We start from the raw sequence: 13,097 nt of genomic DNA, 5'->3' as shown, positions 1-13,097 counted from the left end.
AATGCAGAAAGACAGATATCCTACAATGTTAATACAAAAAGCCAAAACCTGCTCGATCTGCTCTGCTCAACAGGGAAACGTCATGCTTGTCAGATCTTCCCAATCGAAGATCTCCAAGAAAGGATCGAACTCGCCAGGTGGCTGAGAACTCAGTTAGCAGAGAACGCAAGAACCAAGGAGAACATGCAACTAAACTCACTATGGCGCCAGGCTGCGGCGGATGCATCCCATTGGGATCAAATTCGGGCTGCATCACAGGTGCCATTGTTGGAGCCGCCATAAAGGCAGCTACCTGGTTGTTCTTGAAATTGCCCATCCCCTTGTCGCCGAGGTGGTCGCAGTGCATGTGCCGAGAGAAGAGAATCTGCGCAAATGACAGGACCCGCTCGACAACTTGTTGCTTGTACATAGCGGCCTGTGCCGGCCAGAGTCGTGATTTGACTAGTGCGACGATCGTCGAGAGGAAATAATAGTCCTTTGCTCCCTTGGTCATCAAAAGGGAGCGCTCTTCCAATGCGATCAGGGCTGTTTCTACGAGCGATATGAGCGATTCGGGGATACCGGGTATATTATGGAGGATGAAGGTCGAGGAGGTGGGATAGGAGGGGGGAGCTGCAAGTTATCAGTGAAAGCTCTGATAGTGAAGTACCGAATACTAGGAAAAACTTACAGGTGTCGAATTCGGTTGTGTGTAGCACTTGGCAAATGGAAATGTAGGCTTGGATAGTCCATTCGCCAAGCATACATAACGAGAGCGTCCGCGAGATCTCGTGTAACCGGCGCTGCGTTGACAGTATCCTGGTTGCGGCATCCAGGCGAGTACGCGTGGAGGGAGCAAAGAGTGATTCTCGTCGTGCTTGAATGGCAAAAGGAGTGTGGACAGACAGTAAAGACTGGCAAAGCTTAGTCTCGATCAATCCCTTCCACAACATTACTTTGCGTTGGGCGACGATGTCGTTGGGGTCTGGTGCCACCCATGCAGGAATCCGAGAAAGATGCCGGTTGAGCTCACTGTCCAAGCGCTGAATATCCTCGTATCGACAGCTGATCCGTGGGGAATGCATGAGAGAACATGCTTGAAGGCGGAGAGGTAACGAGCGACTCAGTATAGACTGGAACGATGAGTCGGTAACTTCGCTCAGTGGCCGGCTTTCGGGAACTTCGGTGCTGTTCTCGTGGATCTCGTCATCGTAGATGTTCATCCCCGGAGCTGCATCATAGTCGAAGCTTTGTACTGACGGTGGCATTCCCCGGTCAAGAGCAACTTGTAGGTCCAGTTCCACAATGGTTGTCCACAGTCGCCGTCGCATCTCTTTGTTGAATACAGAGATCCGTGCGTATCGGCTTGGGTCGCGATGGTACCCTGCCATCATTGCTTGCTTGACCAATGTACTTGTTGTGAGCCAAGCCTGGCTACGTCTCATTCCGTGAGCATTGCGCGCTAAAATCAACAGAATAGAGAGTCGCATTGATGTGATCTCCGGACGCTTAGTGTGAAGATTCTCAATCCATTTCCCTGCATGAAGCGTCCACTCCACTGCAGACTGGCACTTGAGTTCGCCCGAACTTTTTGACTGCAGACTAGCAAAATCTGCGAGGTTCCACGCGCAGGCAAGGACCAACAGTACCTGAACTGTAAAGCCAGCAGATATTGAGGCCGGGCTATCTCGCATGGCCCAGAATTGGTCAAGCTCTCGTAAGAAGGATGGAACATGAAGAATGCGGTGAGTGGACTCAATATGAGTGATATACAACCCAACAAGCTCATCGACCACACCGCGCGAGGGAAGCATGCTAATTAGCGAAGCCGTCGTAGGGTCGGGGAAGGGCCTGCTGAGCACCATATGCTTCAATAGCCCGCGCTTAACCCTTCTCAGGTCCGGCTGAAGTTGCGCGAAGATCGGGGTAGAAAGTTTGATCTCTTCTGCAAAATATTTTATATCAGGAAACTACGAATATGTCAGCCTCCGCATTGTGATTGTCATTATTGGCAATTGGGACCTAAAGGGCAGGAGCAGACCTGTGCTACTAAATTGGCAAAGATGCCCGATCCACTGAACCGCGTTTGAGTTTCACGGCCCCTCATCATTATGCGAGGAGCAAGGTCGAGGTGGTCCGTAGGTGACAACGGGTCCTCTTCTTCATCAATGTGCTCATCGTCGGTCTGCGACGGAGCTTGTGTTTCTCGCTCAGCCGGCGCCGGACGCTTGGGACGCTGTAAAACACCCACGTTTACGTAGGGTTCCTGATTGACAGCAGCCTTAGGAGCACCGAGAACAGTTTCCAAGAAGCAGTCCTTTCGCTCTTTGTCGTGTGGTCGACTTCTATAGGGCGGTGCAAGAGCATGTCCCGTAAGACCATGATAATTGTGATGCATTGGACCGCCGGCCATAGCCAGTCGAGGTGTATCATTAGTGGGGAAAGGCTCTGACCGAGTTGACACTGGAGGTATCCCCGAGTCCGGAGGTGTCTCGATTGGGGTATCTCTAGGCATAGATAATGCAGACCCTCGGTCGGCAGCAAATGCCGTGGTCGGAACAGTAGTGGGCTGCTGCCATAAAAAGCCATCCTCATATGTGCATTTGCTCGGAGTTCTGCTCTTTAAGCAGCGACTGCAAGTGGGATATTCGCGATCACATCGCAACTTGCGCGTGCGACACTGCGTGCACGCCATTGTGCGGCGGCGACGCTTGCGCACGCGCTCGGGTTGGGCATTCCCTTGAACATCCATGCACTCGTTGGAGACAAGCTATAGGAAAGATCAAGATCTTACGTCCGAGATGTGGAAGTTCTGGGAATTCCAAGGTTCCGGGGTGGCTTCTTCGGCTTACGTGGTCCCGCTCGTGGGACCCAAAGTGGAAAGTCTGACCGAAGTCTTTCCTTTCCTTTTTTTCCTTCATCTATCACTTGAATGACAAAGGAATAAGGGATTTATGTTCTTTTCTTATATCTTGAGGACATCCTGTATATTATCTTTCTCCCAGGCCCACAAAGTCCACGTCCCGAGAGTTCCGTGAACAAACTGGACCCCTGTTAAGGGGCTCGGCGTGCGCTTACTCTAGCGCAGTGACATGGGCCTATCTTCCCGTCTGACACATTCGGGACTGAAAATCTTCCAAGACCTACCGGAAATTATTCAAGCATTGCAAATGGGTAACTGCATTCGCTGGAAATCTCTAGGCAACGACACGCGGTAATCCCGATGATGTTGGTCTGGTTTCAAATACGAGAATCGCCATCACCGCCAAGGTCAATATCAACAATGTCCCTATATGTTGTACGCGTGGGACCGGATTCCCTTCCTCTGGTCGCCACGCTCATACGAGTAACCATGCGGTATACCGTGTGCAGATGTTTCATCTGATTGTTACTCATACAATGGGACTGTATAGGCCTTGGAAACGCCCGACGCCCATGTTTGATCGGGTTCAAAGTCCGTTACACCAATGCTGCCTTCTTCGGTTGCCTATGTTCTTCTATTTCTACTCTAAATACGATTCTCGATGCGGTATACAAGAAGCAAAGGTAGCGGTGTTCATACCGCCTTTTTGGCAATCTCGCTGACGATCAAGTATATGTTATTTTCCGAGGCGTGGTTAAATCTAAGGTGAGTAAATTGATATGTTTGGGCTCGCCAGATGAGTCAATTCCAAGCTTTCAAGGTAGATTCCGCGTCGGAGAAGTAGATCAAATACATAGACGCTAAGTGGCCGTAAGTCCCCGCAGCGTTAGACTTAATATAACTAGTAAGATAAAATGGGGTGTCAAAAGGAATCATCTCCACTAAGCTTCGTCCTAGTCTCCAGGGCTGGAGATAACTATGTTAAGCTCGGGGTTCGGGCTTTTCCGACTCGGCGCAACTCTCGGAGATACTAGGCTCTATAACTACTTAGGGGATCTTCAGATCTCCAGGCAACCTTCGAATTAAAAAAACGCCTGGAATCAACTTCTAACTTCTAACTTTGCCTTCACAACTTAATAACCCCTTCGACATGCTGCGTTCCTTGCTTTCCTTCGGCCGCACAGGGACCAACGACTACCTCTTCCCCAAAGTGGATCCCAAAGAGGATGGCCCCGAATGCTTAAAGGACTGCGCCGACTGCACAGTCAAGTTTCCGTCAAAAGTCAAAGTAGAAACGTCAAGACCGCTTTATGGCCAGATCAAAGAATTCCATTCCCACGTCCTCGTGGCAACGGGCAAATCCGACTGGAAGGAAAAACATGTCGAAAAGATGACAGGAAGTCTGATGGAAGCATTCGATGAGGCAGAATCAGATCATGGCGTAAGCTCCGAAATTCCCATGTAGCATACCCCCACTTAACACCCGATCCAGGTCATCAAAGTCTCAGCATCAAATCTCACTCCTCCAGAACAACCAACCACCGACGAAGGTTCCAACCAAGCTACCACGGTATTAATTCTGCCATCATTCACATACGTCGACTCGGTGACACAAGCAGACGTTCCAAACCTGGTAGCCAAATTCATCGACCACCCCACCAACCAGCAAAATGGAAACGAGACCACCTCTCCCGCGAGCGGGATGAGCGCTCGGCCTTGCGAACTTGACTACGTGATACTACTGTGCTCACACGGACGCCGAGACGCGCGCTGTGGTATTACAGCGCCACTGATTAAGCGCGAGCTGGAGCGACATCTTCGTCCCCTGGGCCTGAACCGGGATGCGGATGACTCCCGGGCTGGCGGGGTGGGTATATTCTTTGTGTCGCATGTCGGCGGGCACAAGTTCTCTGCGAATGTTTTGATTTATCGCAAGAAGGATCAGCAGATGATTTGGCTTGCCCGTGTCCGGCCCGAGCATTGTGAGGGCATTGTTAAGTACACTGTTCTGCAGGGAAAGGTTGTGCATCCTGAGTCACAGTTGAGGGGTGGGTTTGATCGGCTGAAAGAATTGACGAGTTGGTAATTGGATTTAATAGTGCTAGGCTTGGATTTTATTGAAATGGCGATATTTAATGCATTCATAGCGAGGAAAATGGGAAACGCCAGGGTCTTTGGGCAATAATTGAACCATCCGTATGTATCCTCCTCGCTCTTTTTCTGTCTCTTGCATAGCAACATAAAAGCCTAAGTATCACAACGATCAAGCAAGAGCATTTTCCCTTTCGGAGCAGGTTCCAAAAGAAGGCCAATTCTTTTCGCCACGCCCACAGCATTAATATAGAATCCACTGCGAAGGGCGGTATCAAGTCGAACCCTGCATTACGGATGCTTCCAACGAAGAATTTCCCGCTTGCATGAACAAGAGACATTTTAAACAGAATGACACGATCCTGCAGGTCGGCAATAAGCCCGTTATTGCTTATTTGGATGGTAAAAGTCGCTCCCGTGGGGTGTCTGTATGTTCCAGTATATCCAGACATACGCGTATGCAAGACACATGGAATCGGAGGATCAGACAAAGAAGGGAACAACCTTCGCTTCGAGTCCTCCGTGTCCTCATTCTTGAGACTTGACTCCCATGTCTGAGTTTGTCTTGCAATACAAACAGCAATCTGCTGCTCCAGCGCATGTGAAACAGCGATGTACATATAATTGCTGTAGTGGTATTTGGTCGCGGCGGTGTTGCAAGAGGCATGTATCGCATCGCCCGGACTATAGAGCCCGGTTTGGAGTCCTTCTTTTGGAATAGAGCTAAAGTCCAATTATGCTCTGACATACTCGACCGATGCGATAGCGCATCTTCAATCTCACCCCCGCACGTCCAAGCCTCCAGGCAGGGGCGGGAGTCCGAAGTCATTTGAACTAAGCCTTATTCATTTATGTAGAATCCTATGTCTCATAATCTATATTGTAATGCCTTATATTAGATAGCGTGTCTATAGAAGTGCTTAGAAGTTAGATTCTTCTATAGTCGTATACTTATACAGGAACAATTCTCATGGACAGGGATTGTGCAGGTCTAGATAGACAGTCGAAGACCATCGTCTACCATCGACCCGAGCCTATCTCTTCTCAACCCGAACAAATTAGCTTGCGCCACTAGACTAGCCCTGGAGCAGACCCGGAATCACGCACGGTCACTTGACGCTGGACTCGAAGGAAGGTCCAAGAGGTTTGATCTGACTCGTGGATTTACTTTACTTCGAACTCGGAGTCGCGTGAGACCCTTATCTGAAGATAGCCACCTGTGCTAACTAACAGTTGATGATGGTAAGGCTACTGAGGTATTGGATATGGGCGTCCGGAAAAATGATCGGGTCCTTTTCAAATTCAACGTTAAGGATACTCTCCAGTCCGGAAGTTGAACCACGTATGGATATTTCATAACATTAACTGACTGTCGCTGCCACTAGGCAATTACCCAGAGAGCCGGCCGCACCCTAGACGACGCGAGTCAGACATTCCATTTGCCGGGGGTGGGGAAAAGGGGGGCTTGGACCGATATCCGAGAACCCTAACTCAGTACGGGGGCGTCACGACTCCAAATAACACACTACATTTCATTTGACTGATAACATATAAAGAAAATGACTGAAAAGTAATTCAACTCAAACAGCCAAATTCGCAACCCCAAACTTGCCCGTCCCAAGATCGTCCCTATGCAAGAACTCGTGCGGGCTCTGGTGATCTTCTACGTAACCAACTCCGCCGACGGCTTTATCTGTTATTCCAGTGTATAGGTTAGCGTCATTTCTAATAGTGACAAGACAGTGCGGGGCTACGATAAATAAGTTGTAACGTACAGTAACCAGCGATTTTGAGAATATCCTCGGGCAGTCGACGCGCGATCTCAATAGGCGTCGAGAGGACTTCCTCCTGGTCTTGGCGGAAGTAGTCTCGTTGACTGGACGGATGAGGTTAGCATATTGAAAGAGGGGAAATTGTACAATGGATGACGCTCATCTTACCCAAAGACGGCAAAGAGCGTGCGGAGAGCCAACGGGTCGGTCTTGTCACATTTGTTTTCACCGGCGCCGTGATAGGTTGCTAGATAGAGGGATGGTGAGTCACGATACATCACGTCATGTATTAAATCAGAACCGAAGAGTATGTCGAATTGCGTTGCAGGAGACTTACAGCCGAGGGTGAAGAGTGCAGAGCCCGGTTCCATCTCTGCGTATGTGCATTCTTCGACCTTGGGGATGCGCTCGGGGCCCCAGAGATGGCTACCGCTGATTACTGCGGTGGCCTGCAGAGTGGGATCCAGGTCGTTAGTTGATGATGGCTGGTATCATGGAGAGACGATCATAGCTGTGAAGCGGACTTACCCCGTTCTTGTAAGTGCTCTTGGATCCTGCAATCAGGCAACCGACCATTGGAGTAAAGAAGGGGTTGCTGGGGTCTGGTCGCGTCTGGTAGGCGATTTGATCCTGGATCGAGAGGCAGGATCTAATTAGGCATGGTTCTTTTGAAGGCGAGGTGTCAAGCTAAAGGCTGGCTTACTCTGTGTAGGGGCTGCGGCTTAGCTCCCGGGACCAGGCGAAGAGCTGCGGTGGAAGCGAGCATGTATCCGCTCTTCTGGGGGACAAGCCTATCTCCTGTGTAGGAGGAAAACTCATCACTTGAGGTGATAGCTTAGTACTGCCGTTTGGCGTTTGAGAAAGTTGTGGGGGGGGGGGGGGGAAGAGAATCTTACTTCAAGAACTGCGCCATGATGCCTTGCCAAACGGGGAGGCGTACGATTTTGGTGAGTTGGTCTGGAATCTTGGCTAGGAGGGCCTGGGAATGTCAGCTATGTGTGTTGATGGCGGCGCGAGGACCTACATAGACACGCTGAGATCCTTCTGGGAAGAAGTCTGGACCGAGTTCCTCGTGGGTAGCCCTAGAGTCGTAAGTATTGCGGCCTTGGAAGAATGGCTCAACTAGAGTTGGTTAGTACTGTTTTTATGATGGATGGTGGATGAACTTACTCGCATCCATGCACTCTTTCAAGAGCTCCGGGGACAGAAAGTTAGAAACGATAACCCCGCCATCTCTTTCAATGACCTTGATAATCTTCTCAAGAGGTTCAGAGGAGTCGATGGTGACGAGTGAGGGGGCCATGGTGGTATGTCTATCAGACAGAACAGATAACTACTGGGGAATGGCACATGTGCTGGAATCACAGCTGGTTTTAATAGAGTAGGACACGGATCACAGGCCAGGGATACCCCCGGCCCGGGGTTTGTAACAAGGATAGCTTCGACCTTCCTTGCTATCTCGAAGGTGGGCCTACAAAGGATCCTTGCTGCTTCCCCCCCACGGCCTCCTCCTATCAGCACTCTCAATCGGAACGAAGCTATCAGGCATACCCAAGACATCTTACCCCAATTCACGTTTTCTTTGTCTATTTCCCGGTGGAATACCGGGCCGGCTGTGGTCTGTTCCAGATGCAGACGTTACCTGGCAGATGAGGATGCCCAGGCGGCTATTCTTAGCGGTTCCTCCGCGCTGGGAGTAATTTTACTTTATCTTGGTTCTCACTGGGTGGTGCATATTATACTGTCTCCCCTATTTGCGGATTTGGTATATAATCATGGTTTTTCCTTCCATGTCTTCAGTGTCTATCTCCTTCCGCCACAATGGAGAATACCGCTATTTCGAACAGTGACACTCAGCAGTCCAAAAAAGAACAAACAATGTCGAGACCCGACTCTATCGACATTGGGCAGGTAGCTTTTGTTCGTTATCCTTCCTCTGTATCTGGTATTCGGCTAACCAGCTGTACTTAGGAGCCTGGGAACCCAGAAGACCCTTCCAAGTCCAATGAGACGGAGTTGAGCGCAGCCATAAGAGAAGCCGTGAACCACCGTCGATTGAACCCGAGGCAGATCCAGCTTACTGCAATTGCTGGATCAATTGGAGCGTCAGTCACCAGGCATACTTTCCATCAACCCGATGTCACACTGACAATCCGCAGCGCTTTGTTCGTAGGCATTGGATCTGGGGTAATGTCCGGGCCCCTTTGCCTATTTCTTGCGTTTATATTCTGGGCTACTATTGTCTTTTCTATTGCTCAATGCCGTGAGTGTATCGCTATCGACCGTGTAACGAGGTGCTGATAATGTCTAGAGGTCGAGGTTGTCACATTGTTTCCACTCGATGGGGCCTTCATTCGTCTAGCAGGTCGAATGGTTGATCCTGCGCTCGGGGTAGCAGTCGGTTACAACCATTTTGTTAGTACTGTATAACTAGGTATCTTCAGGAACTTATTGCTAACAATACGCTGAAGTTCGCGCAAACGTCTTTTGTCATCTTCGAGGCCACGGTTATTAACACGCTTGTTGAATACTGGGGGTATAACCAATCGCCTGCCGTTCTGATCTCAAGTAGGCTTTTCCAACATGGATTGGTATTAACTTTACTGACGGCATCAGTCTCGCTCGTTCTTTATCTGGCAATCAACGTCTACCGAGCCGATCTCTTCGGAGAAGCTGAGTGTACGTCTTCCAGCGCCCCCTGATTAACTTCTAACTAACAACCTAGTCTGGCTCGCACTGGGCAAGGTCTTACTGGCCACGGGTCTTATTGTATACACGATCGTGGTTATGCTTGGAGGAAACCCTTTGAATGAGTAAGTACACCCCTGCAATTACTAAGTTGAATCTAACACTATGCAGTCGATTTGGTTTCCGTTACTGGAAAGACCCCGGACCTTGGGCTGGTGCTGATCCTTCGAATCGTTTAATGTCGTTCGTAAACGCCGTTAACGTGGCTGCATTTTGTATGGGCGGGCCAGAGTACATCTCAAGTAAGTTCATTCAGCCTTCCGAATATTTACCGGCTAATATCATGTAGTGATCGCTGGAGAGTCCAGAGATCCCCGTCGAACTGTGCCACGAGCATTCAACACCATCATGACTCGCCTTATTGTCTTTTTTATCGGTGGCTGTCTTTGCGTTGGGGTAAGTCAACGCCCTTCAACTCCAGCTTCTATCCTAGCTAGACTAACCCGCTATGCAGATTCTAGTTCCATACAATGATCAGATGTGAGACTCGATATTCAGGCCAAGTCTACAGGATCACTAATTAGTTATTACAGTCTTACAAACGGATCGGACAGCTACGCCGGCGGATCCCCATAGTAAGTACGCTACGCAGAACACATATCCTCGAGAAGCTGGTCTAACATCACAGCGTGATTTCAATGCAACGTCTACAGATCCCAGTCTTGCCGTCCATTGTCAATGCCGCATTGCTTACTACAATTGTCTCCGCTGGAAATGCATATACATTCAACGCTTCGCGCAGTCTACACGCTCTTGCACTAGATGGACGGGCGCCCAAGTTCCTTAAACGATTAAACAAAAGGCGTGTATTATATCTGTGCTCCGAAACAACGCATTTGCTTATGATTTACTAGGGGCGTCCCATACATGGCTGTTATCGTGGTCATGCTACTTTCTTGCCTTGCATATCTCGCTCTAGGCTCCAGCAGTGCCGAAGTCCTAAACTGGATTCTGAAGTAAATCCTCTTTCAAGCTGGTGGAATATAACTTCGCTAACAGGTTTGCTCACCTAGTTTCTGCACTGCTGCTACTATGTTGTACGTATCCTTCGACTCTCACCTCACCAAGTGATTATCACCCGACCGACTCTAACTACAGAGCCAGCAACTGGACCGTCATGTCTTTTACATGGATCCGATTCAATGCGGCCCTCAATGCTCAAGGCATTGATAGAAAGAGCTTTCTACCGAGAGTCTCAAGGTACCAGCCCTACGCAGGCTACTGGGCATTTTTCTGGGCGTTCATCTTCCTCTGGTACGTCACTCTATCTCTACGTTGACTATGAAGGACATCGAACACTAGTATACTAAAGCAATACACCTCGCGTCAGGGTCCAAGGATATGCTGTCTTCATCCACGGCAACTGGAAAGTATCAACATTCATCTTTAACTATGGGATCGTACGTGCAGTTTTCCGGGAAACGATATCGTCAGAGCTAACAAGTTTTGATTTATTTGTTATAGATCGCTCTCGCCAGTATAATCGGTATCAGTTGGAAGATATTCAAACACACCCCCTTCCACAAGAGCAAGGACGTTGACTTGTTTTCGGGGTTAGACTTCTTCGACGCTCTGACGGAGCACTACCGGCAAGAGCGCGAGGCTGCGCCAGTGACTGTGAAGGATAAGATTATGGCGAAGATTTTCTAGCTCGTGACTTTTTATCTATTTAAGTATCTGGATTTTGTTGGTTGCGAATAGGGATCAATGAATAGCTTGGTCCTCGATTTGGTTGGTTTGTTTATTCTGCTGTGTTTGGGTATTCATTTAGTGAATCGAGACTCGTATAGGGCTTTTTAGACATTATAGCCTCCCTTTCTAGAGGAAATGATTTTTGTCTCATAAAAGTATCGACTTGCTCCGCTAGAAATTTGGTTCGTGCAGGTACACAATGCAGATGTATACTTGAACGTCGTCAGTGGAAACCTGATTCTAGATAATCTCACCGCGCATGATTAAGGCTCCAGACTAGGGAGTGATTGGGATTCCAAGGTCATCTTAAACCAAGCCTTTATTAGCATTTCTGACAAGCCCTGTTTCCAATAGAGCTTAAGCCTAGACAAATGTCATTAATGCATGGTATTCGCTTCAACGCTCGTAGTAATTATAGCAATAGCTAGATCACAAGCACATGTTCATCCAGAGATGTAAACATTCCCCACCAATCCCCATCATGACGTGGCGACTCCCATAAGTCCACCAACGCTGCACGAACCAACAATACACAGTTAAAGCGCAAATATTTGTATATAGAGTCAAGTCTCTCCAAGACAAAGGCCTGCTGATCTTGCAAGAATGTGTGGGCGCCCATGATGTACAATGGAAATATTATACAGTTATGGGCCTTAGAAAGAGGAGAGATATTTCTGATGCATTCTACGCATGACTGGACATGCTGTTGTACCAAAGAGTGTCTCGGTGGAAGGCCACAAATTGCTCGGTAGAGGTAGACGAGGGCACTATGTTGAAAAGCACGTGTGAAGGAGTCGGCCTGCATCCTTCGTTCAAGCGTCGATTCATGCGCAGTGTAGGTACTGGGGTTTTCGAGATGGTCAAAGTCGAGGATCTGGTATGACGGCTGTAGACACCGCTCAAATCCTCGCACCACTTCCATCGAAAGTGTCTCTGGGTCTCCCCTGATTTTCTGGCGGTACAAAGACATTTCCGACATGATTCTAAATACCGATGCCAGCGTTGTGCCGTTGTATGTTTCTTGGTCCCACCACACTGTCCCGTGCTCTATCTGTGTCCAGATTTCAGCGGGAAAGCAAGGAGGTCGATCGTCCAGCAGAGCCTTCGTCAGGTCTGTGGACGCGAATTCCGATAGTAGCATAGTGATGTCCTTTTGGCCGATTTTTATAAGAGCTGAGAAGCCTCCGAGATGATCGACAATCGCTTGGACGCCCACGTGGTGACTTGCCGTTGATGCAGATTGACGATCACATTCAATAAAGCCGTCTAAAAAATAGAGCAGAAAGACTGCGACCAGCAGAGGCGAAAGTGATGTATGATTGGGATTATTTCGAAGCTGCTCCCTGACTGAAGCCAGACAGCTCATTCTTTTATCAAACGGTGCGCTCACCGTGCTACTTCCAGCCTCGTCCCGCAGTGTGCGATGCGCCTCAGCCAATTCACACACGGCCAGAAGTACCGGTTGGCATTCCATGGCTAGAGGTATGGGTGGTGGGCAAGGATGAGCCGAAGTGGTGAAAAGAGGCCATAAGGCGAACTGAAAGTACTCAAGGGCCTTGAGATCTCCAGCCGCCAAGTTATTATCTTTTAAGTGTATATTGAGGCTCATAATTGGGGACTCAGACATGGTCAAGCTCTGTGTTTTTGATGGTGTCTTTTTCCACCTGATCAAAAGCTTGTCATAACAGCATTTTGCCCCAGATGAAATACATCTCTGGCATAATGGCTTCCCAAGATCGCATTTCACCCGGCGTTGTTTGCAGGGCCAGCACGAGCCTTGAACCGTACGTTCACGCTTGGGGGGCATGGTTGTACAATTGTCATTGCGGTAAAATATGAAGGAGATAAGACAAAAATGGGAGTGAATTCCTGTTGGGAGCCCAGGTGGGAAGGTCTTGGCCAAGATAACCGAGAAAGCGGAGATGCGAAGATATGATAAGGACTGCCCAGAT

The 13,097-nt window shown here is 49.0% G+C and overlaps 5 protein-coding genes across 5 annotated transcripts; 2 read left to right on the top strand and 3 right to left on the bottom strand.

The window, feature by feature from the left end:
- Positions 1-66: 66 nt before the first annotated feature.
- N7525_008863 (putative C6 transcription factor) lies at positions 67-2,731 on the bottom strand (the record flags this gene model as incomplete). The annotated part of the gene is made up of 4 exons (XM_061214524.1): positions 67-141; positions 200-612; positions 671-1,949; positions 2,021-2,731. 4 exons carry the CDS (start codon positions 2,729-2,731, stop codon positions 67-69), a joined length of 2,478 nt encoding a protein of 825 aa, XP_061068955.1.
- Positions 2,732-3,992: 1,261 nt separating this feature from the next.
- N7525_008862 (sucrase/ferredoxin-like domain-containing protein) lies at positions 3,993-4,928 on the top strand (the record flags this gene model as incomplete). The annotated part of the gene is made up of 2 exons (XM_002562926.1): positions 3,993-4,283; positions 4,335-4,928. 2 exons carry the CDS (start codon positions 3,993-3,995, stop codon positions 4,926-4,928), a joined length of 885 nt encoding a protein of 294 aa, XP_002562972.1.
- Positions 4,929-6,513: 1,585 nt separating this feature from the next.
- N7525_008861 (phytanoyl-CoA dioxygenase family protein) lies at positions 6,514-8,008 on the bottom strand (the record flags this gene model as incomplete). Its single annotated transcript, XM_061214523.1, has 9 exons — positions 6,514-6,626; positions 6,709-6,809; positions 6,874-6,952; positions 7,043-7,154; positions 7,234-7,335; positions 7,409-7,526; positions 7,602-7,684; positions 7,730-7,827; positions 7,876-8,008. 9 exons carry the CDS (start codon positions 8,006-8,008, stop codon positions 6,514-6,516), a joined length of 939 nt encoding a protein of 312 aa, XP_061068954.1.
- A 518-nt stretch (positions 8,009-8,526) lies between these two features.
- N7525_008860 (uncharacterized protein) lies at positions 8,527-11,103 on the top strand (the record flags this gene model as incomplete). The annotated part of the gene is made up of 17 exons (XM_061214522.1): positions 8,527-8,625; positions 8,677-8,810; positions 8,865-8,968; positions 9,017-9,120; positions 9,177-9,273; positions 9,322-9,384; positions 9,431-9,518; positions 9,565-9,695; positions 9,743-9,849; positions 9,908-9,933; positions 9,987-10,028; positions 10,082-10,231; positions 10,308-10,409; positions 10,467-10,490; positions 10,558-10,707; positions 10,766-10,853; positions 10,918-11,103. 17 exons carry the CDS (start codon positions 8,527-8,529, stop codon positions 11,101-11,103), a joined length of 1,695 nt encoding a protein of 564 aa, XP_061068953.1.
- Positions 11,104-11,569: 466 nt separating this feature from the next.
- Positions 11,570-12,772, bottom strand: N7525_008859 (uncharacterized protein; the record flags this gene model as incomplete). The annotated part of the gene is made up of 1 exon (XM_002562922.2): positions 11,570-12,772. The coding sequence occupies one exon, from the start codon at positions 12,770-12,772 to the stop codon at positions 11,570-11,572; it is 1,203 nt and encodes a 400-aa protein (XP_002562968.2).
- Positions 12,773-13,097: the final 325 nt, after the last annotated feature.

This window comes from Penicillium rubens (assembly GCF_028828025.1).
Source record: "Penicillium rubens strain IBT 27055 chromosome Unknown utg000003l_segment0_segment0, whole genome shotgun sequence".
NCBI classification, from domain to species: Eukaryota; Fungi; Ascomycota; class Eurotiomycetes; order Eurotiales; family Aspergillaceae; genus Penicillium; species Penicillium rubens.
The sequence above is the reverse complement of the archived record's forward strand: the minus strand, read 5'-3'. Positions and strand labels throughout refer to the sequence as shown.